We start from the raw sequence: 27,395 nt of genomic DNA, 5'->3' as shown, positions 1-27,395 counted from the left end.
TTGGGTCATTTGAACAAAGGGTTTTCAGACATGCAATAACCCAAACTAAAAGTCAGGCTTTTTCTAGGATCCAGGATTTCTCCTCTTATCCAGTTCCTTCCTTTCCTAATTCTTACCTCCTATCCACTCAGTGGAACATTAATTGCAAGGATAATTCTCTATAGGTATCAATAACCATAGTTTGATGTTATCTAGTACCTCTTCTCCATTGTGGCAGGAATTTTATTTATTTATGTATTTGTTATAAAGGGAAATAAAGAGTTTAACATAGGTCTACAGACTGGACAGGGCTACACAATGACAAGTAGGCATTAATTTGCATATACTGTGCGGAGACTTGGTTTGATAGCATGCCTGAATCCTGTTCTTAGCAGATTTCCTGGAAACATGCATGCACTTCGCAGTTCTGCTTTTGAAAATTTTGCTCCAACAGATATTTCTGTTTTGGAAGGTGCTGTAAAGTGTACCGAAACCTACATGCTTACTTAGATTACCTTGAATGATAATATGATGCTATACACCCTAAGCAAAGTAAAATTGGTATCATTTGGTCAGTTGTGGTGGTTTTTTTCCACAGATTATATTCCTTACTTTAAGGAGCTAATCACAACAAAGTGCCCTAAACCATATACACGTACATCAATCTCTCTGAGAACCCACAAGATATGCAGTAGGATGTAAGGTAAAACTGCAGCACAAGCTTTAGATTATTAAGCTACTTGGTTCATATAATAACCTACATACCACTAAACATACTGCTTTTCTAAAATGCTGGTTCTAAAAGACAAAGGCCTAACAGAAATGTCTCAGAAAAACCTTAATATGCCATGGCAAAGTTATAGCATTTTGTGCTATATTGGGGTTTTTTTGAGGTCAGGAGAGTGAGTGGAGCAGGGAGCAAGGATCTGAGGATAGAGGCAGAACGCAGTTGGTTATTTACTGACTGGCTTCTGTCTCTGCAGCCCACCGCCCCCCCAGGTTACAATGCTGTCCCCTCCCAGCACATGCTTTTAAATGGAATACACTACTCGAGGCTCCTCCCTTCACTGCTCACACTGCAGTCAGTCTTTTTCCTTCATTTCAGTACAGACATCCTCCAAACAGGAGGCTCCCCTGATGCTCTCACCCAACTCCATTCCTTGGTTTATTTGGGAGGACTTGACTATTTCATGAAGTTATCAAGTTAACTTTGTGTGTATCAGGGTTCCTTTATGCTTCCCATAAACCACTTAGCAAGTTTTGTTCCCCGAAAAGCGCACTTTTACATTGCCAACTTGGTGCACAGATAGCTACTGTCATTTTTACACCCCCCCATATATCACTCTGTGTGCCCTGAAGAGTTGTACCATCCACCTGTAGCAAGTCTTAAAACTTCTGGAAAAGCTTTAGATTTGTGGTAAAGGCATAATAATAATTCCTGCTGTACACAGTACGTCCCAAGGCTTGAGAAGCCTTTAGCCCTAATACAGATGTATAGGGTAGTACTCTGCACAGAGAAGGGAAGGACCATGGCAGGTAATTCTCCACAAGAATGACAGATGGTAAGCGCATGGTCCAAGAAAAAAACAACCAACCAAAAAAAAACCCAACACACATGCACACACATGTCCCATAGCCTACAAACACCACACCGCTGTGGGATAATGATGTTCAGTCATATCGAACAGAGATTTCCCTAACTCTTTTAATTCTCTTCCGTATCCCACTGTGGTACAATCAGAGTGCCTCCCTTGAGAACCAGGCTGGGCTGATAGTCAAGGTGAACTGCAGAGGGTTATCATTGTCATCTCTACTATTACAGATAAACTTTAGTCAGCTGTACTTTTTGTTTGCAATATCTTTTATTTAGTTACTGGATACAATTGGAATACAGATACACTGTCTTGTGCACCTATGTACATCAATGTTTTGGAGGTTTGTTTTAATTAGTAACACTCCTCCCCACCCCACAAAAAAAAAAAATGTATTTTTCTGTATCTGTTAAACCATACACATTTTTAAACTCTCAATACAAGCCAAAGCTCAAAACCAGAGACAAAAGCTTTTACCAGGACTAAATGAAGGGCTGATGGCCCTTCACAACTAAGATGATGGCCAGAAGAAAACCTCATCTGAAGAGGCAGAGAGAGAATTCAAATTCCTAAGTTATTCTAGTCTTTTTTAAAACATTCTGTATCTATGCCCCAAGAGAAAAGTGAAAAATTTGTTTGTGCATTAATCAAGAGTAGTTAAGAATTTCTTATTTCAGAACTTTTCAAACTTAACTGACCCAGACTAAGCAGTGTTTGCTGAGACAGTACAGGGATGCACAAAAATGCCTTTAAAAAAGCATACTCATAACTCAACACAGCATTTGGACTGGAACCTGAGTAAAATTTCTTGGAATTAAATTTTGCAGAACAAACAGGGAAATCAAGTATACTAACTCACATAATGTAAATCCACAGCTTATTCTGCAGCCTTTCAGGAATCTATCTTAAGAAACCACTCATCCAGATAAAAACATGCTTTAAGGCATCACCTGCACAAATGGTCATTACCACTGTACCACAATGGATTTAACTTCTTTAAAAAGGAAAAAAAAAATTAATTTCAAATTCCAGTTCCCCCCAGTGTGGTAGCAGAAGTGATTATATACCATGATAAAATAATGTATTCACTGCAAAGACAGACTGCTATGAAAAGGACATCAAGTCCAAATCAATTCTGACAACTCTATGTAAAAGGATGCAAAAAGTAATACAATGTTCTGAACCAAATATTTATCTCCGAAGAAAACAAATCTTGCTACATTATTAAAATTTCAAATTTTTGAGGAACTCACTATGAATTTATAACCTACAAAAGCAAATGCATGTAAATGGTGCCAAAAGGACTTAGGAAAAAAATTAAAAGACAACTGAAGGAACTAGCCACAAAAAAATCACTTCCAAATATCCAGCAGACACTTTTTAAAAAAACACAATCACACTTAGTAACTTCATTTAAAAACAACGAACACCAATTTTTCTGATGATCCGAAGCATTATACAAAGAATGTAGAAAACAAAGCAGATAGCTTAATAGAAAAAAATTACAGAATGCAAAAGGTTAAAAAAAGAAAACTAAAAGGACACATGTTGATACTTAAATTCCACAATGAATATTTCTGTTTTAGTTCAATTCAGTTATAATTTAAGTTCTAGAATTATAGAGAGTGTCTGTTCTCTGTAGTATTTGCTCTAGCTCTACCTTGCCATAGGATTTGCAACAGTTTTTTATCATCCATCTATTTAATGATTTTTAAGACTATAAAGAGATGAGGATTAGGTATTCAAAAGAACATAAAAATATTAAAAATGTTTCTATTATAAATCCTATAGACATAACTACAAAAATACATTTGTCTTGCTATACGTACATATTTAGTACAATCTTGCTTAACACTATGGCTAACAACTCAGCAAGATTTTCATTCTTTACTTGGATTAAATAGAGGTCTGCTAAAAATGGGATCTTACTCTTGTTCACCTTACTGAAATGTACACCATTGAGTCGTAAACCTTGTAATTAGGAAAAGACAAGGGAGAACAAAGCAAGAGGTCAGCAGAAAAACAGAACCCAACTGTGTCCTCAGCATTAAAAGCATATTTCAATAGGTAGAACTCAAAAATAACCAATATTTCAATATATTTTCTTTCACTTTTACACAAATATACAGCAGTATCACTTTTTGTTAAAACTTATGATGATTAGAAAAAGTACAAAATGGATGTAATTCAAGAAAGATAGGATTATACATAGCACAAAACACAAACAAAAATTGTGGAGTTTAAAGGAAGATCCCACACAAGAAGCCTCATTTACAAGTTCTTTCAAACTTAAGAGGAATATGTTCAGGACAAATTAATAAAATGAAATAAGAAATCACATGAACCAGTCAGTACTATTCAAAGAGTTTTACAACTTAATTTCAATAAAACCTGTCACACCCACTGATTGCAATGCCTAATCTCTCTTAAATCAAAACAGCAAAGAAGTAAATTGAGTCTACCCTCTCTTTTTTAATAAAGACTTATTGGGAGTTTCAGAAAACCACTGAACAGTAAGTTTCGCTATACACAATAGTGTCAAAAAGATTACAGCAGAACCAGAAACAAGACTTATCAGAAGCGTGAGTCACAAATAATGGGATGTTAACAGGTACACATCCTCAAGTTAATAATCCTACTATTGAAAATAAAGAAATATCCAAAGCATACTAAAAACCTAACTTTCTTGGTGATGTTTCTTGAAGTTGATACCACTAGATAAGGGAATACTTCCAGGGACTAGAGAAAGTTGGTATTTCAATTGTTTCACCCTGTCCTGACAAGGTCTTGGTGTACCATATGCAAAGAGACATATTTGTTGAATACTGCATATCAGGAGCCAAACTACATACAGTTAAAACAAACTTCAGCATCTTTGCTAAAAAACAGTGCTTGACATACTGATGGCTAATTAATTCAAACCACGATTCCCAGACTCAGATGTCAAACATGAATGGGACAAATGTTTTCCAACTCTGAAGGCAGAAAACCCATTTCTCAATACTGCTGCCCACTCTGTAATACCATCATTAGTGTCACTTTTTTTTGTGGATAGTGCAAGCGATTCTCGTAGAGTACAATGAGAACTGTCATCATTTAACCCTCTACGTTGTCCCCTGAGTTAGGCATTTGCTAGCACCTTAACAGGAAGGAAAGACCACAGAACTTAATGAAGCAGGCTGCTAAAAAGGCAACGTGGTATTACAGGCATAGGAAACGTGAGCAAGGGCTGTTGTGATAGAAGAAAGGGTAATGGCTTCAAACTAAAAAAGGGAAGATTTTGACTAGACAGAAAGAAGAAAATTTTTACATGTGTGCTGAAACACCGGCCCAGGTTGCCCAGAGAGGTGGTTGATGCCCCACCACTGGAAATATTCAAGGTCAGGTTGGATGGGGCCCTAAGCAACCAGATCTACTTGAAGATGTCCCTGCTCACTGCAGGGGAGGTTGGACTAGATGATGTTTAAAGGTCCCTTCCAACCCAAACTATTCTATGATAGTTTCATAATTACCGACTTAAATGCTTAGAGGTTCAGCGACAGCTCAGCACACACAAGTGAATTTCAAAGGAAAGATTTTCTAAAACTCCTCAAATTATTAAACATACGTTAATGAAATAAAACTTACTGTAGTATCAGTGGCACCTGATTGGAGTCATTTAATTACTCACTATTCAATTACAAAAATCTAAGCCTTTCTTCATATTAGAAACCTCAAAGTATTTTAGGATTTTACATTATAGGAAAAAATACCAAGACTATTATAGAATCTATGCCATTATAAAGCCATTATATATATAGAATCATTCCAGTATATATACTGGAATGATTACATCATGAAATTTCAACATAAGTAATTGAAGTGGAAGAGGAGGAAAAACACATTGACTTACTTTCTCTGTAGTTACAGTAAGAGATGGAACCAAGGATGGTGAGGACTCCGACTGCTTCTTGTATTTTTGCTTGTGTTTATCTTTCTCTTTATATTTCTAGAAGTTACAAAAGATAATATGACCTAAGTTCAGCTTCATCTTTAACATAACCCATTTTACGTAGCATCAAGCGTTATCAAAATTTAAGAGAGATGGTAATAATGTCCTGTGCTATTTTAATGGAAACAACATTAATGTTTTGAAATTTTTATAATATAATGTTATAAAAGCAAATCAAGTATTTATATTTTGCTTTCAAAACACACAAACTTAAATTCTTCAATTATAGCCAGCATTTATGAATACACTACTGTTAATATTATCCATCTTCCCAATAATCAATCAACAAAAGAAACTGGATTAAAAACAGAGACATGGCTGCTGCTTCAGAGGTCTTCCTGCATTTCTCACCGAAGATTTCTGTCTTCCTGCATTTCTGCACCTGCACAGTATTTTTTGTTGGGATATTACTGTAAATTAATGCAAGGTTTCAGCTTTGGCTCCCCTACTGACATCTTCATGCATAAGAATGTGAAGTTTGATTTAGATTTCATTCCCAAAGAGGTGCATACAGTTTACATACTAAGTAAGTATCTTCCATGTTAAACTGAACAGAATATCAAAAGTGATACAAATCAAGTGTGCTTTCTAAGGAGGCTGAAAATTTAATTTTTTACATATTTTTTTAAACATAACATGAAGCATTGGCAATGTGAATGAAATTGTGCAAACAGAGAGAAAATAATTTCTTAACCCAGAGCCTTTAGAGCATAAGTCTACATAGACTACAGAAGTCTTCCCATACTGGTAGAAGTCAATTCTTAGAGGATTACAGAATAAGACACAAACTGTGCTTGTTTAAATAATTCAGACAAATACACACACACAAACCCCCCCAAGTCTAACAAAATTAACAATTCGACTTAGAATACAGGAGGAGTTCAATATTTGTGACACAAGGGGTTTAAAACTCTCATTGAGTAGCTTGAAAGGATGAGGAAGACAATTTAAAATCTGTAAGTCTGAATAGCCATATGAAAACTCAGTAACTGTTTTGACTCTTAAAAATGATCCATGCTGATCTTTCTCTAACTATCAAAATGACTATCCAGACCCTCAAAAGAAAATGTAATTTGTTCAACAGCAACTGCACAACCACTCTCACCAAGCACCATGACAAGATGTAATATGTGCATACTCTATGCAGGTATCACCAAGCATCAATTTTCTATTTCAGTCACAAGAGAAGAAACATCAGAAACTTATACCATGGAATCAGTCTGAGAGAATAAGAAAATGGGTTCTCAAATTCTCTGATAAAGTAAAATCAGTTAATTGACAATCTAGATGCAAAGCTGAAAGCAAAATACATTTATCTCTGCCTTTATGAACAAGAAATACCAGCTGACTTAGAGATCACCTTGTCTCTAACCAGCCCCAAATCCATTTAACTAAACTTATAACCTAATTTTGCCAGGAAGAAAATACAGTTTAGCCAAGAAAATTCATAAATAAAGTACCAAAGCTATCTTCACCATAATTTCATGCACAAATATACTTTCTAGAATACAATATGTTAAGTCATTCGATTCTTGAACACTTCTTAATCCTCAAAGGAAGGCCCAAAAGAACTCTTTAAAAGGTTGATGGGGATTTCTAGGTTTGTTTTTTTCATATGCTGAAGTGAACTTCGTATTTTTTCCCGGTGTGCTGCTTGGATATAAATATGGAGTTTTCTCTTTCATAACAAAGTGTGCAGGTGTCATAATTACAATAATGTACACTATAAAGTAGGATTTCAATTGTTTAAAACCTAATATAGGCTTGTTGGGGGAGTTTTAGATCGGGGAGTCTATTTTTGTTTTCTTTTGGGGTTTTTGTTTGGAGGGGGGATTGTTTGTTTAGGTCTTTTTAGACATGGAAAATACACATTTGAAAGAAAGAAAAAAAAGGGACACGAGGGATTCAAATGCAGTGTCTTTTCAATAGTTTCTCAAATGCAACAGTGCCAAAAATGCTCCCCATAGTGCCAGAAAACAAACAGGGATCAAGAGAAAACAGAAGCATCTACACCGACTGCCATATTATCCGTCAAATCTGTTGATCCAAAAGCCTTTCATCAGTGCTAGTTACCCTGCTTACTGTATCGTCAGTGTACATGTTTAGATAAACTTGAGTAACAATTTCACTGAATCCCAAACAAGCCTCCTCAAGAAGGAAGTTAAGAAATGGAAATCCAAGCCACTGCCCGAGTTTCTTTAGCTTTCATCATTTTACTTGGAAATTCAAATCACCCTCAAGAAATTTTTTTATTTATCATTTTGTAGCCAAGAGGCAATGACTTTAATACACTTTAAGATGAAACTTCACTGTAATATCAGTAAACAACAGGAAACGTTTAAATTAACATGGTTTACAAGCTCTTTTACTTCCAGTGTTAATTTTGTCTGAAAGGCAAAGGAACACAGAATTCTGATCAAAGGAACAGTCAGAAGGACTTCAAATTACATTCTGAAATGTACTGAAATCACTTTGATAGCCATCTCAACAGAAAAGTACGTGTCAAGAAGGAGGAAAGACGGATACAAGAACAGGGGAAGGCAGAAGGCATAAACAACTTAAGAGCCTGGAAAGAATTTGCTTTAAGTTCTGTAAAGTGCAGCATCAACAACCACATCAAATTCCTCTACTAGATCCAAAATATCAACGCAAAGTTTGCCAGAACACCTTACCAAGGTTACAGCTTACCACTCAAGGCCACTGAGGGGTACCCCACCCAAAGGCCTTTTGCATACAAAGATCTCATCCACAGGACGACTGCTGTCCTTAACTCTACATTCCCTCCTCCTTTTAGGTTATACCTCCTCTAACAATCCCTCCTCTTTTTTTTTTTTTTTCCTTTTCTTTTCTCTTTTCTTCTTAAGGAAAGTTCAGAAGTCTCACTTCTGAATGTGAATTGACTCCAGATGCAAATAACATCAAAGAAATGGAGAACATTTCATTGCAGGAAAACCTTTGAAAGGAATGCTCAGGTTTTACATTGATAAGAATAAAAATTTCAGCAACAACCTGCTGAGATGAAGAGGCTTAGCTCCCACAAAGCAACTCCTTGCAGTTGCACCCTTTTCTCACTATAAAGTTGCATACTGTTAAATGAGAAGACACTGCCCGAGCATTCACACACCATTCATGGTGTCACATGCACACACACGCACACACTCTAGGGCACGCTTCCTCCTTCTTCAGGGTTGACCCTAGGTTTCCCGCAGCAGAGCCTCTGGCATCGTATTTTACAAAGTAATTAATTTAACTGAAAGGTACAGCAGCAAGGACAGCCTGGGCTGGGAGCCTCCAAAGAGAGGGACCCTGAACAAAGAAATCCTTGGGCAATTATACCCTTGCGATCTCTACACCCGCCCCTCATGCATTCTTCACACTCTGTCCACGTGTCTTTTAGTCCAATGGTGATTTTTGGACTGGGGTCTTCTATTGGATTCTTTTCCTGTGTCCGGGCAGGCAGGCTGTTAACTTGTTGATTTGCAGTTTCAGACGAGGGTCTTGTCTTCTGGTTTATACTCCTTGTGCACCTGAACTCACTGGCAGAACACGAAGAACTGACACAGACTTGGGAAAAACACTACCAAAACATCATTGTGATATCATCATCTTTCCCATACTAAAAGATTAAACACAGCACTGTACCAGCTCCTGGGAAAATTACGAAGAAAAATAACTCTATCGCAACCTAAAGGCTTCAGCAAATCTAGCTACTCATGCTGGGTAAAACTAGGCAGACAGCACAAATCACACCATAAGTAATTTATTCTAATTCAAACTTACTTATTTATGCTTAACAACTAATACCCCTCAACACATACAAAGCATAAGTTCTGAAATACCCACTTTGGGATCCAAAAAAGGAATAACAGAGGGACGTTAATTCCCACAATATTTAACAAATATGACAGCTTTCAATCGAGTCTGTATCAAAGGACACACAAACTAGCCATCTTCCCTGCCGCCAGAAAACAAACAAACAAGCAAACAAACAGTTGGCCATTCATGGAAAACTCACTGCATGCTTCACTTTTTTAAGACCTCCTCTGATCAGCCACAGTTAAAAAAAAAAAAAAAAAAAACAACCAACCACCAAAAATCCCGTAGCAGAACCTCACTAAGATAAACATCCATCCAGAAAGCCACATGGAAACCCACCATTCTAGGGAAGGTAATGATATCAAATGTCTGACCTTTTACAAGCTTTACCGTAAGGAAAGAAAAGGCAGAAATTACTCTTAACAAGGACTGAAAACAATATTGATGATAAGCAAAAGCTAAGGGAGCTCCAAGGCCAGGCAGAACCCATGTATCCCATTTATATACTCAGACTTCAATTTTTTAAAGATTCATAGGCATGAGTTCAGATGTTCCAAACACCTGTATAAGATAGTTGCAGAGCTGATAAATGCAATGCTACATTCTGTAAAAACGGGATTTAGCCGAAGAAACATTCCAAGGAAGAATACGTTTAAAAAAATACAGGGCCAATTACAAAACTGACAAAGCAACCTTCAGTCTCGGTTCACAAATAGGGTAGCTCAACAGACCGGATTCAGGCAGCTCCTGAAACCTTTCTTACTGTAAGAAAAATAAGGCGCGATTGCCATGCAGCCACTGGGTAAGCAGCTGTAACATTATTCATCCTAGAACTTGAAGAGCCCTGATTTATGATGTAGCTAAATACCAATACAAAATACCTAGAGTTCATATGTCATGATTAATCAGAAAGCTTCATTTATCACTAGGGATCTCTTTTTTGGCTTTTGTTTCTTATCTAAAATATTATGTAATACCGTCTTAATTCCAATAGCTACATGCTGCAAGATAAGAAAACTAATATGGTGCAAGATTTCTGGAATTCTACAGCACTTTCTGTACATTGCCCTCTTGTGGGGCAGGGGAGAGGAAAAGGGGAAAAAAGCACATTTTCACTGCTTCTGTTTCTTCCACAAATATTCAATCTACAAAATATGATTTCACAAATACAGTTTGGTATGGAATATTCCTTTGGCCAGCTTGGGTCAGTTCTCCTGTCTATATTCCCTCTTCCCTTTAGGAAGCTGAAGAAGTCCTTGACTGCTTAGCAACAAATAAAAACATCAGTGTGTTATCAACATTATTCTCATCCTAAATCCAAAACATAGCAGTATACTAGCTGCTAGTAAGAAAGTTAACTCTATCCCAGCCAAAACTAGGACAAGTTCATTTACACATTGGATCACTCTAAAGATCAGCACTTGCTCATTCATTTTCTTTAAAGCACTTTCAGAGGAAACATTTATCACACTACTGAATGAAAATATCACCTCATCAAAATATCAAATTAAGGATACACATATAATTATATCTTAACTCTGATCTGTTACCAACAAAATAAATGTTAACAAATCTATCCTTCACAGTTTGGACCTCACTGTCTGAGAAGACTGAATAATGCAAGTGAATGATAACTTTTCCAGTACAGATGGAATGGATGAGTACAGCTTTTCTCTAATGGCATTATTAATTCATAACATTTCCACATGGAAGTATCATTTAACTTGTTGAAGGTGTTTACGCTTATTTGCAATTCATTTCTGTCTCAGGAATGCACAGCCTTCTCCAAAGAGGTTTCCACAGTACTTCATTTCATTAACCTGTCAGACCTTCTGTGTGCCAATTCAAACTGCTAAAACAGCAGCAACAAAAACCAAAGTGGATAGTTTTCTGCTGGTTTAGTGAGCTAGGTTAGTTCAGCAAAAGAGTGTGAGCGACGAACACTAACAGGGACACGAAGAGATAGACACAAAACAGAGGAGCAAGAGCTCACCTGCCCAGGGAAGAGGAGACTAACTTCTATTTTGAAAGAATTAAAACACATGCACACTATCAGCAAGTACCAGTGCTTGGCCCTTCAGACAAACCTGCTTGGGCTGATCCTGAATTATTCCATTTTTATCCGCCTCTCTGTTACAAAAATCATAACCACCACCACATTTGGTTGTTCACAACCACAACATTTTAAAATCTATTTTCCTTAGTTATTCTTGTAAGCAAAATCATCTGAATATCTGAATCATTTTTCAGTTTTTGACTCCTCCAAATAATTCCAACATATCAGAATGTTGTATTAGCACAGAGTACTCAGATTGGTGCTTTTGTCATTTATGGATTTTCTGCGCTATCTTTCCATCACTGAAGCTTGTAAATACAGAGCTGCCACCATCACAACTAATGTCTCTAATAAAAAGCTGCATATAGTTCTTGCTAATCCCTAATACAAGAACTGCTTGGCCTTTTATTTGTGACTACTAGCTGTTAGTAATATAGGCATAACAATTCCAGAATGAAAGATGCCTATGGTCCACAAGTTTCAAATTCAAATCCAAATTTATCTTGTTTTGACAAGAACAGCCCTAGCTCAGGCATTCATCTATCTTTTTATACGGTATAAACCACAGCAGGAAAATTAAATGCAGTGGCAGTGTTGCTGCAGTCACAGCAATAGAAGGATATAGGCACAGGATAGGGAGAGGTAGAACACTACTGCCAGTATGTCATAGTTTAACCTCAGCCAGCAACTAAGCACCACATAGCCCCTCGCTCGCTCCCCCCAGGGAATCAGAAGAGTAAAGGTGAGGGGAAAACTCATGGGTTGAGATAAGCGTAGTTTAATAGGTAAAGCAAAAGCCACGCACGCAAGCAAAGCAAAACAAGAAATTCATTCACTGCTTCCCATCCACGGGTAGGTGGTTCAGCCATCTCCAGGAAAGCAGGGCTCCATCACATGTAATGGTTACTTGGGAAGACAAATGCCATCATTCCAAACATCACCCCCTTCCTCCCTCTTGCCCCAGCTTTACAAACCAATCATGACATCATATGGCACGTGACATCCCTTTGGTCAGTTGGGGTCAGTTGGGGTCAGCTGTCCCAGCTCTGTCCTCTCCCAAGTTCTTGTGCACCCCCAGCCTGTTCACTGGTGGGGTGGGGTGAGAAGCAGAAAAGGCCTTACTCTGTGTAAGCACTGCTCAGTAATATTGAAAACTTCTCTGCATTATCAACACTGTTTTCAGCACAAATCCAAAACATAGCCCTATACTAGTTACTATGAAGAAAATTAACTCTACCCCAGTCAAAACCAGCAAGCAGCATTATTCAAATACATACATATTTAGCTCTAAGAATGTAACTTGTTCTTAAGTACTAATCTTTGATACAATTAATTAAAAGACTCAAAAACTTCACTTCAATACAGGGATAACGGTCAGAATTTTAACTGCCAATGGTAAAAAGACTCAAGAATCGATGATAAGAATGCCAGTCAAAGCTTCTCTTAGGTGCACAACTCAATCAGAATAAGCTACTCTTCTTTTGATATTTAACATTAAAATACACTTTTTCTGTTATTTACACAGTTTAATATTAACCGTTAGTGATAGATACTCAGTGCTAAACACTCGAGTAGCACTTTATAACTTCAAAAATGGTGCAAGATTAACTAAATCAAGGCAACTATATAAATTGCAAGTATTTAAAACTTTAAAATATGTATCGTGTTACACACTGTGAAATGCTCCACTGTCTGCAAGGTAACTTAAGGATACCCATCAAGTATATGTCAAGAAATAGGCAAATAGAATGGCAAGCAAAAGGAGTACATTTAATTTTTCTGGCTCAATAAGCTTAACATTGCAGATCACCTTTAACTGCATATGGTCTACCAGCACACAAAACATTGTACCTGGTGAAGAGCATATACATGCAACTTTATACAACAATATCAAGATGACCTTCTAGAGACTGCTATGAAGTCAACATAAAGTACTAATAACCTTGTATTAATCTAGGATCCAAAGCAAGGAACAATAATATCTCAAAGCACCTTTTTCTTATACATCTCTCACAGTTATAGCTACAGAGTTGAAGTATAGGAAGATATATTTCTCAAACAGAAACAAAAATAATCAAGAAGTAACCTTAATGACCTATTTTAATGCTCAGGTGTCATTTGGTTTACAAATTAATACAAACAATATTGCATGATTTTCTCAAGCAAGAAACGTTCGTGTCTCTTCAAAGTTCAGCTTACTTTTTACCCCAGTTATTCAAAAGTTACTCTCATCTATCTTATAATGCGTCAGAGCACAAACATTAATGAGTTACATAAATGATGCTACTACACACTGAACTTGTAGAAAAATCAAAATCATAATCAGACAAAAAAATCTTTTCTTAAAATTTTGTGAACATTAATGAAACTGAAGTAACTAATATGTAATAATAGCATAAATAATAAATAAAATAAGTAAGAGTAACACCTAATAATACCTCAAATATATCATAGCAATTTTTCAATGAAACAGAAAGTTTTTTGGTTGATTGTTGCAGATTAAGGAAGACATCTGGACTAACAATGTGGTTTTTCTTTAAAAAACCACAACTCTTGTTTGATGAGCACAGTGCAAACTTACTACAGTAGAGATCTACTCAAAAATCTCTCACAGCATTGCTCTAGAGACGCCTATAAAAACCACGATGAAGTAGTAGCTCCATGAAAGGAACAAATAAATAACAGAATTTCTTCATACAAATGTTTTAGGATTTTGCCACCTGTGGAATTTCAGTTTTACGGTATACAGAGACAATTATCACTGCTACCAATCACCATTATTTCGTGCACAGGTTCTGCAGGGGTCTGGTTTTGAGTTTGTTTTCTTTCACGGTGAAAAGCAGAAGACTAAAATGGATACTTTGAGGTAAAAGGGACAGCTGCAGTTAATGCAGCCTTACAAAATGCTACATCTTACAGAGCAGTTTTTAAGTATACCTGAGGTGGTGTGTTTGTCATTTTGATTGTACAATAATTAACTAATCCCAGGTGCCAAGCTTGATACTATTATGAGGTGTTTGTTATGCTAACGTACACTAAAAGCATTACTCTTTTTCCCATAATACATATAATGTGTTACTGTAAGGTTAGAAAAATATGAGGTAGTCAAATCAGTAATTCCATGATAAGCATGATAACTGAAACAGAAGTTCCTACTTTTTCTCTTACTAAAATAAAAGAAAATTTAAATTAAAACAAATTTATCTGTTTATATAGTTCTTCCTGACCTCCACAACAGATCATTTTGCTTTGCCATCTATACCAACTGGTGTCAGGTCCAGTAGATTACACAAAGTTGATTATCAGGCTGACACAGAATACAGCAGAAGTTAACACAGAACTTCAGCAGGCAACAAATCAAGCAACAAGATGCCACCTTTGCTCTTTATCCTGCAGACTTTAAAGATACATGTTACTGAATACACTCAGATAGAGTAACTTTCTAATGAAATTTTATTTACACAGTCACACTCTGTCAGTCTTCCCAAATAAATAGACTTTCAACACAAGTTGACATGAAGAGGTATGTTAAAAAAGAAAAAAATTACACTCCTACAGTCAGTAAAGGACAGGTGCCCAGAAACAGAAATACTATTCGTCAGCACCAAAAGTAACAGACTGCTGCATGAAGTCAACCCTTTTTGAACACCAGGGAACCCACACAAAAACTCAGTCTTAGGAAACAGGAACGAGGTTCTGCAGCTCATAGATAGATTAAAGACCATCTATACACTGAGCAACATATGTTATGTACTTATTGACCAGTTTTTAGATGTGTTTTAGAGGCATTCTTCTTTCCCTCTGACTTAACAGAATTTGAAACAAGTAACAGATAAGAATCACCATTAGCATCCATATCACACAATTCTCATTTGAATAATATTTATCTAGCATTACTTCAATAATTAAAGTTGAAGTAATTTAATGGTGTTTGCAAAACACTTTTCTTCTCGTTATCTTTAGCATTCTTACAATTTTGCTTCATATGTCAAGAACACTTAGAAGTATTAGACAGTCACATCTATTAAAACAATTAAGAAAACTTTAAAAATAAATAAAAACCATAGAATCATAGAAAAAATGCAGTGGGATACTGCATTACTGAAGGGAGTCTGGAGCTTTTTTCCCTAAAAAGTTACACAAAAAATCACAATGTTCAAATAACATTATTAAGTTTATGAAATAAGGCAATTAGCAGAGCAATGACATAATTAGAATTGCCTTTGCAACACTCTATACAGTACTTTAAATTGACTCTTCAGGACTAAATCAGAACGCTATTTTTTTTAAAGGGAAAAAACGGAAATTACTGCTCATGCAGCTGAATGGTAACCCAAAGAACTGCAGTCTGTTCCTATTTTTGCCACAGAATCTTACTGATGCATGGCAGGTCAATTTTATCTTCTCACAGTCAGTTACTCAGATAGTGAATGAACACTTGAGCCAAGTGTTTAGGGCTTGATTTGTAACAACCCACACAGACCATTAAAATACATTAAAAAGCATCGAGTGCCTTTCTCCCAAATGAAATTCATAGCCCTGACATATGAATGTAGGCTCCCTCACAACATATTGGGAAAGTTTGGGCAGTTCAGAATGCAGTTCACAAACGAACACACAGCTAGCCCATGGAAACTTTCAGTCAGTAAACGTGTGTTTTAAATTTTCCCTTCCTGTGGGCCTAACAACCAAACTCATGGCTTCAGCATAACATGCTGAATGTCACACACTGTCTCAAACTCTTCTTAGATGTTCAAGTTTCTCCCCTCATAATCAGAGAAGGTGTAATGTTTCCTAAAGATGTTACAGTTTGAGAAACCCATAACAATTTATTGTCTTTTAGACAATCATTCTATCATCCAATGACCCCTCCCCCACCCCAGGAAAGGGAACTGGGGAAAACAAGGAAACACAAGGGCTGAAATACAAATAGATTTAATACGGTAACACTAAATCATTAACAATAATACTAAAGAACCAGTATTGATCCCGATACCAATGTAAAACATACAAGGATTATACTCAGCCAATTCTATCAGCAGGAAGCTGTGCACTCCCAGCAGTGGACAGCAAATGTCAGACACTGCGAGCGCTGAGGCTTCGGGAGGAAGGGAAGGGCTCAGGGGTCCGGCACCGGGGCAAGGAGTTCTCTGGACCGCCACCATCAAAGGACAGAGAGAACTACGCAGCAAACACTCTAATTTATACCGAATGTGACGTTCACCGTATAAAATAATCCTGTTGGCCAGGCCGGGCCTCGCTCCTCCTCATCCATGCACCTGGCAAGGCTCGAAAACACCGAGACCTTGAATCCCACATAGCCTAGCTGGCTAGAAAGTAAATATTTTCATGAATTCAGACACTAGAGACATCTAAAAGTGCAGTTTTCCCAAGCATTAGAAGAGAAGTTAGTCCTCTGTCACTCAAACCAGGACAAAGAACAGGACAAGCAGCAAGGAGAGGCCCACAATGAATTCTCTTTAGCCTGCAGCTCAGCGTTTAGAACACCTGTCCTGGCTCCTGCATTTTAGGTTCTCCTCAGAGTGACACCATCCAACTTCTGTAACAGTGCCCTGGGGCTCCTTGTCACTACTTTGCTCTTTTTCCCCTCTTTAATCACCACTTCTTACACATTTTTGGTCTTCAGTCACAAGCCCGTTATTATTTATTTTGCATCATATGAGTCATCATAGCAAAGAGTTATAAATTTCCCCTTCCAGCTCAGTCCAGACCAAAGCACTTCTAGTAGAAAAGGAATTTGTGTAATTCAGCTGCTATATAGTACTTACTCACTATGTGGTAAATACACATTTTTCAGAAGTCTTAAACATATGATGCTAGTAAGCTTGCCTAATTTTCACATAAGTGGCAAGAAACACTTCCTTTACACAAAGGTCATATCCCAGACATGTTTAGTTCCTTCTTTAGCCCCTTCCAAAGATAAGGCTGCCAGGGACATTAGCAAAGCAAGGTATTCTTACACAGCCTCATGGTGGCCTAAGTTTTTCCCTAAAAAGCTTGAGGTAAACACCTCAGCCCTGAAAAAAGAGATATTATAATGTGATGCCAAGCAATGTACTACCAACCCTACTTATGAGGCACATAGCCTCATCTCTAATCATTTCTAAATAACATCTCTGCCATAGAAACTAACAATACTTAGTGCAGCAGTAATCAGAATATAATTAAGCTACTTATTCTGTAGATTCAAATACCTCATTAAAATTAAATCATACCAAAGGTTTAGTTTGGGTTTGGTTTTTCTTAATTATTATACCCTTATATATTTGCTATTGATTTTGTAAGCACAGTGCCCAGAAGAGACTAAAAACATATTATGAAGGAAAATACATGCTTTCAACTCAGTGTCTGTTTACAAAAACAACAGCTATCCACATCAGCATTTTCAGACCAACCTCTTCTTATTGCAGAATAATATTTTATATGCAAATGGATTGCTTTTGAGGTCTGAGCAATAAAAATGGTTCCAATCCTCAACTCACACAGCTTCTGCTTGGCAAAAGGGAAAGCTTTAAGGATGTCTAAAAATCAGATTATCCAAATTTCCTAAGAACAAGATGAAAGATAAAGTAGAAACTAGTGTGCCCTTCCTGGGAGGGGAGGGGGAGACACCACTGTATCTGGGAAGAAAGGTATACATATTTGCTGTAATATCTAGATTCCAAACGGATTTATAGAAGAGGGAAATAAGGAAAGTCACCCTAAAAAATGACCCTACTCCTCCAAGATACACTGTGTATTTGATTCACTATATCAAATAAGACATCACATGCAGAAGGTAATCAAATTTACCAAGAAAATGAGCCTCCATACCACATACGGTTCATTGACTGAAGATTAGCATTTTGCAAAGCACAGGTCATTCTTTAGCTACAGAACACATAAAAAAAGCCAAACAAAAAAAAGAGTAGCCACAAAAAGTTAGGCGATTAACAGCTTTAGGAAATTGCAACCTTTTTCACCACTTTGTGGTTTTAACTAGAATAGTGTTTTGTTATTATACAACATAAATAAAGCAAATTAAACAATGTGAAATAATAGGTCAGTGCTTCACACCGCATTGCTTCACTTGGTATTACAGATCATGAGATCTTCTGGATTACCACGTTTCAGTTTATGGAAGGCAGAAAAAACTTTAATATCCTATCTAACTTCAAGTCACAGAAATAGGTCAGGACTTGTAAAGGCAAGCAACAACATTAACTATTTCTAGAGATCCACAAAACACTTCCAGAGCAGGAGAAGCAAGCAGCTAGCAGAAAAAAATAACTGATACATTGGCTGAACACACTCTGTTAGAAAGGCCCTCCAAGTACCCCTTGAAGATTTTACAGGTATTACGACCTGAAGCAGCATAGTATCTCCAAAGTCACTAAAAAAAGCAACAACAAAAACCCCAAACCACAGGTTTTTTGCACTGCTCAGACATACAAAACTGAATATAGGCTTCATGCTCATACTGCAAAGTTTCTTCAAATTTAACTTCAAAGTTTTGTCAATGTGAGTAAAAATCCATAAATACATTTTGACAAAACAGGACCTGAAATATGATAGTGGTGAAAAACTAAGCAAACTAAGATAAAAAAATATGGCAAATATGGGTAAGGTTTTACCTTGCAGGTAATTCTGTAGTCTATAATTCAAGATTGTTTTTTCCACCAATGTGTTACTAAGAAAAATTGATTTTCCAAAATCCCATGCTATTCTTATGTTAGTCATAAATTCAGATTTAGAAGTACAACCACATCGCAATGCACAGTCTCTCCCCTGCATTACCAGATGAAAATGGAACTATTCACCTACATCAATAACCAGACCTAAAGACACTTTTTAGAAGATTATCCAAGAACAATGGAGATCAACACCCATTCAAAGTCAAAGTGAGCTTAAAAACCAAATCAAATATTAAGGAGGCTAAGGGTCTGAAGACTGACATTTGTTATTCAATTTCCTGTCACTATAAATATAGCTCCTTCATATAATACACATTTGGCCAATACACTCTTTGATTTCAATTTTTTATGTAATGATTTTGAACAATGCAAAACTAAGTCTCCCCACACCTGCAGAAAATCTATTAAGTTAGTTGTACAGGATGCATGCAAGTGAGGAGTTTTGCATCTATTATTAGAGGGCTAAAAAAGAGCCAAAGCAAATTTGCATTATTGTGCCACTGTCTGTTATCACCCTGTGTTGGATTTAAATGACAAATTTCCCATAGGCAACTATTAATCTAGCAGTAATAAAAACGTAAAGTAATAATCATTACAAATTTAAAATTCTTTTTTACAAATATGTAAAGTTAAATTGTGTTTATCAGCACACTTGCTAAAAGATCTACCCCTGTATGTCTTTCCCACCTAGTCACAAATGCTACACAAAATAATCTCTAATGGAAAACTATGCAAGGAAACTGTATGGAAACAGCCTTCCCGACAGGTATATTTCAGTGTGTATCCCAAAAGTGATGATAAACAGGAATAGGAAGGAGCACGTACCAGTGCACCTGAAGATGTTTCCTCATTGGACCCTAGTACCTACCTCCTGTTTATCATCTGTGTTATTAATTATTCAGTGTTTCAGGAACAAGATTTCCTTCACGCTTTTTAGCAAAAACTAAATTTATCAGAAAGTGCTACTATTAAGCAGATGTGCCACATAATTAGCAACGACAAATCCACTTACTTTTTTCTCCTTCTCATGATGTTTATCCTGAGAGTGAGAGGAAGAATCACTTAAACTTTGATCATATGACCTATTAGATCCCCGTTTGCTCTTTTTCTAAAAAGAGAAAATATATTTATGGATAGAGAAAAGGAACCATTTGAATAAATAAAAAGTATAAAGCATTTCAACTGATAAGATGCCTTACTTCTTGAAGAAAAAAAAAAACTTCAGTAACTGAAAAATTACTGACAAATTACTAACACTAATAATATGAACAAGACTAACCAATGTATACCAGGAAAAAAAGCTATGGTCATGTATGCATTTACAAGCAGCAGACATAATTGCTTGTATTTCTGTAATTATTGAGAGCCTAGTCTGGGACTGAAAATACTTTATGTTAGGCCAGTGTTCAAAAGGTTTGTTATTTTATCTTAACTGAGGTGGCTTTATAAAGATGCTTCAGGTCAGTGGTTTGCCAACCAAAGTTTTCAGTGGTATAGTAGATATACCCCACCCACCATCTTCATTTAGTAGTAAATACTAAACACCTGTATTTACCAGGCATAAACAGTCACAGTAATCCTAAAGAACCACTAAAACACTTAAGTGATCTTGCCAGTCTTTACTGTTCTTACCACTGTAGTTTCGTAACGGAAAGCTAACTAATTACATGTCAAATATGGAGTTATATCTTTATCATTAAACTTGCTTTTTAAATAAACATATGTGTTCTCAATCATAGCTGTACTGGAACATACAAATCAAATGTGTAATTGTGTAAGAGCTTGCCTTCACTGCTAAGTAATAGAGCATTTTTTGTCATTTTGTATACTTAGCTCAAGATAATAAAAAAAATAGAATCTTAGCTTATTAAGGGCCTAGAAAGCCCTGACTTATCTTCATTATGAAGCAAACTCATCAATATTCACAAAAGCACAGAGCTAACCTCACCAAGCTTATCTTCCAGAAAGCTAAAATGCTTCATTTGCCCTGTGTTTTTACCTCATTGCAACTTATTCAAAAGTCACCCAAGTATTCACCTTTTTTAGCAGTGAAAACAAGAAATAATCAAGTTTAACTATACTCATGGCAGTATCTGAACTCAAGTTTACATATTTTAATTTTCATAATTCAATATTTATAAAAAACATTTTTTAAATATCAGTAAGTCCTTCAAGTCCACACACACACACACGTACACAGAAACAGATATCTGGATCTGTCAAACTCATGATAAGAAGTGACAGGAAAGAATCCAGAGGTGTGATCCAAAACCTACTGAAATAACTGAGATATTTCAAAGTTTTTTGTTTGCTTGGTTTGTTTTTTTTAAAAATCAAACCTCAGGTCACTTCCTTGAGGTTGTGTTTCAGAAAACTTAGAGGCAGGGAATATCCACTGGCTACACGGTGAGAGATAGGACAAAAGGAAAAAACACACACACACAAAAAAAAAAAAGTAACAGAGGCAGAAAGAAATGGAGGGCTTATTTACTCTCTCATATACAGGATAACAAGTAATATTTTCTAGATTATTCCAAAATGGACTAAATTCCTAGAAGGTAACTAATCAAATTGCAAAAGAAAACAGTACAGGAACCTAATGAAAAAAACACTAAATGTGCATGCTGTTTCTGGCAGAGGGTAAAAACCAACACATCTAGAAAGTAACCACTTATACAAACATTTTCAGCCAGTATTTCTGTAACTGTCATTAAAACATTGTTTCAACAAAATAGAATCTACCCTCTGAGCTACATGAAAATATTATTTCTAGTATTAATGGCAATTCAGAGTGAAAAAATAAGTGACATTTATTTATAGAATTTAATGAATACATACCAGTTTACTAAAATGGTATTTACAGTAGCCACAGTATTGGACGTTATCTGCACCATTGCCTTCTTCTTCACAAAGAAGTCCCGCAAACTGTGCACTAAAAATAAACCAAATGACATTCAAGAAAAGCAATTTTACATCAACTTGTACCACACTATTACAGCAGATAATGTATGGATACTTACATCTGCATTTAACAGAAGTGATTTCCAAACAAGTGACTTCTAGTGGCATGCAAGCACATAACCAACCTTTGTAGCCCAGTGAAAAACATGTTTATACTTTGGCCTGATGCCTTTTTCATAGTCTTTAAGCCATTCACACAAGCTTATAGCTTGAAAATCTACATTTATTATGCAGCTACTCCAACAAATAAACAAACCAAGCAATTTACAATGATTCTTAGCTCAAATTCAAGCCAAAAATTACCTATGGAAAGAACAGTTTTTAACAAAACCATACTGTAGATCCAAAGAGCAAATTTTTCTCAAGTTCCAAACATCTTTCTGTGCTTTGCCAGGAAAATTACTTTTTTTTTTTTAAAATAATACTTCAATGACATAATAAATCAAACTATATTTATTGGTTTAAAAGACTGTGGCAGGTTAATTTCTTTTAAAAAGAACAAGACTTACAATTTTCCTTGCCTGGGCTAATTACTACCTTATTCTACTACATTTTTTCAAATCAAATTTGCTTTTCCCCATTTGTAATGTTGATTTATTTTCTTTATCAAAACCAACTTAGACATTGAAAAAACAAATATTCAGCTTCATTTTCTATATCATTTTCATTAGCATAATAATGTAATGTTACAGTCAGAATGATGCACGGGAGTATTTAAATGAAAGAACAATACATAAGGCAGCTTATTTTCATTGCTTTTTAAAATCACTTTCCCCTCCATTTATACATTATGTTCTTAGGCAATCTAGAAATACTGCTTCCTAAATACATGCACACCTACAGCAGATGTCAACTACAGAAAACATTTAACAGGATCTCTTTAAGCAAAAATCTATTGTTCTAAGCTTGCCATACAAAAATGGATGAACCCAAGCTCATTCTTCCTTAGACATTATAACCCAATATTGATACACCTCACCTTGGATCTCTGCCTTCTGTAGTTTTCACATTTTTCTTCCATTTTTTAAATATTGCAGAACTCTCTCAATATCCTCAGTCACAGTACTCTCTGACTAGATATCATTTTATAGTACATACCTAGCGTTTTTTAGAACCAAAAAATACTAAAAAATGACAAGGTAAGTATTTTCATTTTGGATCTAATTCTCATGTTCTTTACAGCATTCACTGAAAACAGAGTTTTGGAAGAAAGAAGAAAAGACTGAAAGGATTCTTGTATGCATCCAATTGTTCAAAAGAAGAGAGACGTTTTCATTCAAACACTTGGATGTATACATTTTTTCACATCTGTAAGTAACTTCTTTATATGTTATGCATGCTTTAGGAACACAATCCATTTTCACCACAAAAAGAAACTTGACATTGATCACATCCAATGAAAAATTAAGATGCTTATGAAAGAGTAAAACCTGCCAGATAGTTAAGTAATTAAAATAAATTAAAAAAAAGCAGAGCTGCCAAGAAATCAGCGCCTAAGCTACAGAACTATATCCTTTAAGATCTGCACAAGACATTCAAAGTATCACTTGATTACGCTGAAGAAAATATATTTGAGTAATTTAAGTAGGTGTGCAAATACCTGACTCTGTTGGTCATGAAGCAGCATACTGGGGCACTCATAAAACAGACAGGTAAATCCAGATTATGTAGCTAGACAATCTATGTAAATCTGCTATCTATCTATTGCAAATTAGCTTCAGCTGAATTTGAAAAAACAAATAGTGCCTGTAAATTTTGGGGTGGAACTCCTTTTGCCTCCTTCTAGCTGTTGACATGTAGTTTTATCTAATTATCCAGCCTCTTTTAGAAGTCCATAAAGTGAGACAAGCAACTCCTGAATGCAAGCAAACCTAAATATCTTAAAGTGGAATAAATTAGATGGTGGACACAGCTGTTTTTCTCCAATGGCTATACATGAAACCTAAATGAATAGTTCAGGATAGAGGTGTACCATTTAGATAAAACCAGTGAGGTGAATTACCCCCAAATGTTTGGAAATCTGGACCAGAAGGGGTGAGTCTAGTGCATTTTTATGTATAGTTCAATAATTTTTCCCACTGCTTTACCAAAAGCACACATAAAATCAGTTAGCAGAAGGTAAACAAACAATGTCTTCACATTCTCATATCCTATAAAATATCATCTAAGAAAAACTAAGAAAAAAACCACTAAACCTTATTCACTGTAGCACACAGCATTTAATACAATCCAAGGGAGTATTTTCAGACAGCTTTTGCAGCTCACAGCAATGTCTATGCTACCACTGTCATATTGTTAGTAAACTCTATTATAATGAAGTTAGGTACTTCCACAAAAACCACTTCACTTCTTTACTCAGAAATACACTAAATAAAGAGTTTATTCATTACATTGTGTGCATTGATTCTTTTTGGAACATCAGATATGTTAAATAATAAAATATACTTACCATGTTACATGAAAAGCTTGTCGACATCCATGTTTATTACATGTCATACAAGCACCAGTGGCTGCTTTACTTTCTCTGCCTTGTTCATCACAAATATAGCATGTCTATCAAAGAGAAAATACTTAACATGATAAGAAGCATACAAATGAATTCTGTTACTCACAGGAGATTCTATGGTGAGAACTACTGGATTTTGCAGCTAAGCTTATATAAGAACTTCTTCATAAAAAGTCTAATTATGTTTGTTTGCAAAAGGAGATCACCTGGTAGACACTTGGGATCTGTGTAACACTTCATCAACACTAAAGCAATACAAGTACTAATTTACTTAAATTCTGTATCGCTATTCAACTAGCCAAATGGTTAAACAGCCAAGGGTCAATAGCACTGGGCTTCAGCATTTTCCTTGCTTTCAAGTTTGTGTTTATGTCCTTTTAGGTTCCAATCATTTTCACATTCATTTAACATTACCTGTATTGGTGGCATTCAGAAACATCAAATTAGACTGAGTGCCTAATGGTACAAGATACCATATGGTATACATGTATATGTCTACAACGTTACGTACAGAAGAACTGCAAACTTAAAATTTTATTTGTACATTTGGTGTAAAGAATTTTCAGAAGGCTCATAGCATGCTTCAATATTCATATGATGCTTAGTTACCTTTAATTAAATATGGTGTTTAACAGAACTCTGCTTTAATTTCAGCATGACTTGGACAGCCCCACAAATATCTTAGAAACTAATCAAGCAAGAACCTTCTGTAAACAAAGCTTAAATTAGTATATTAAACCCATCTCAACCTCAAAAACAAGCTAAAATTAAAACAATCTGTCTGAAAATCTTTCCATAGCATTTCTGTCAATTTATTTGTTTTACTGGGATTTGTAATTTGCAATATTTTCAATTGTAATTTGTAATATTTTCAAAAACATTCTCAGTGAAATGGAAAAAAAAATTAAGACAAAAAGAATCCAAAATCTTTCTCATTATTCGATTTTTTTTTTTTAACATGTGGCAAATAAACATAGATACATGCTGTATGGAATCTCACTACTATACTAGACATCGCTGCAATCTCTCACCAGCATTCCAGGAAGAAACATCAGGCAAAACTAAATCTCTTTCAATTTTTTACTGTCCTAGTTACTGAAATACCATTTAGAGATTCTATTGTATCACAATTATGTGTAAAATTTAACAATTTAAGAATAGATTCTTAATGAAAGTATCCTCCAGCACTGAGGCAGTGAAGTGTCTGTTTTTAAATGAGAGAGAACCGTATTGAGGTAACAAATATCAGCAACACACTGCTACCTCTGTAGAAATCCCATTACAAGATCTTAGATGAGAAAAGATAAACTTTTTTTTTCCCCAAAAAAAAAAAAAAAACTGTCTACATTTAAACTGTAACTGACTTATTGCAATTGTATCACAACCTCCCTTCAGTAAGGCAGAGAATCAGTAGAATAAAAAATAAAAAGAACACCAACCAGGGGAAGTAGAAAATACAGTTTAAGAAAAATGGACCAAAATACTACCAAAATAAAAAAATAAAAAGGATATAACGCAAAACCAGTATTACTTAGAAAGACATAATAATGAGTGAAATTCACAGATCAGAACAGCCGTTTACAGAAGTGTTTAGAACAACATTTAACATGAGACCTCAGCTAACTAAAGCGTTTTTGTTAACATGCAAGACTCTAGGGGAGGCGAGTCATTCTTGTACTGTTTCCACAAGACTTCTAAAAAGCATTAAACCCAATAGCTAATATATCCTAAAATCATACCCTATATCCTAACGTTTGAGGATTAGAAAGGTGATAGTCCTACTTAATTCTTTGCCTTGCTCCCTTTGTACATCAAGGTAGTGCATACAGATAATTCAGTTGTTTGACAGGGTCTGAGACTGGCTGCGTTTTAGCTTCCCATACCATGATCTGACACATTTACATTTTAGGAAAAAACAAGGTCATGATCTATCAACCTCATCTAAGTAACTATATTAAGTGTAAGTAACTTCAAAAGTAAGGTACCTCTATAAATAGAGAGTTCAACAGATCCCATAAAACTTAAGTTCCAGTTACTGTTCTGTTTTTTCAGACTTTTGCCTTAGGATCTGTAACTCTTCCTCACTGCAGCTCAGGAAGAAAAGCAATAGAAGCATTCCTTTAGTAAGGATGTAGGCCCTGTTTTCCAACACTACATACTACATTTGGGGTCTGTGTTTCAGGACCACTTAAACCAATTTACAGTAAAATGACTGAAAAATGATAACAAACGACTAGCTACATTATGAACAAGTTTAAACACCACACGGTAGACTGCCTACCCATTTTAACAAGCTCAATGAACTTTTATTCTTTCTACAATAGTCATGAGAAGTATAAAACCTGTTTCCTAATCTTCCATATGAAACGGGGCCATCTTCATCTTCCTGTTCCAACACGGACAGTAAGTTCTCTCTAAAGCTGAACTTCTCATACTTCCACGTTCTCTTAGACACACATATGATTCCAGAAGCCTGAGAACCTTTCTCTTTCTTTCACAAAGCAGAAAAACCAAAGGCTTTCACACATTTGCCAATCCATGCAATTGCTACACCTCCTCTGAAACCTCTCGCATGTGGACGTGTAGAACTCTGTGTCTCATCACCCACAGCAGCGCTGCTCTTCAGAGCTTTCAAGAGAAGAGAGTACTTAGACTTCTCCCAAAGTCATTGGAAAAAAAGCAAAACATTACACAAAGCTTTTGACTCAGGAAGGAAATTTTAGTCAAAACACACAAATATCTTAGTTTTTTTAATAGCAAAATATACATTTTGCAAAACTGTCTTTATGTTTCTGACAAT

The 27,395-nt window shown here is 35.8% G+C and overlaps 1 protein-coding gene across 7 annotated transcripts in view; it reads right to left on the bottom strand.

Annotated features, from left to right (window-relative positions):
• The window catches only part of MLLT10 (MLLT10 histone lysine methyltransferase DOT1L cofactor), a 146,995-nt gene that overhangs the window by 70,686 nt on the left and 48,914 nt on the right, over nt 1–27,395 (bottom strand). For 6 of the 7 annotated variants that reach the window (XM_054190448.1, XM_054190447.1, XM_054190445.1 and 3 more), the window contains 4 exons: nt 24,539–24,642; nt 21,967–22,060; nt 20,141–20,236; nt 5,464–5,559 (listed from right to left, as the gene is read on the bottom strand). In XM_054190448.1, coding sequence (XP_054046423.1) covers nt 5,464–5,559; nt 20,141–20,236; nt 21,967–22,060; nt 24,539–24,642 — 390 coding nt within the window. The remainder of the gene's footprint in view (nt 1–5,463; nt 5,560–20,140; nt 20,237–21,966; nt 22,061–24,538; nt 24,643–27,395) is intronic. The other variant, XM_054190446.1, reaches the window with a different exon arrangement.

The sequence above is a fragment of the Rissa tridactyla genome, chromosome 2, assembly GCF_028500815.1.
Source record: "Rissa tridactyla isolate bRisTri1 chromosome 2, bRisTri1.patW.cur.20221130, whole genome shotgun sequence".
NCBI lineage: Eukaryota > Metazoa > Chordata > Aves > Charadriiformes > Laridae > Rissa > Rissa tridactyla.
Note: the sequence above shows the minus strand (reverse complement) of the source record. Positions and strands in the feature narration are given on the sequence as shown.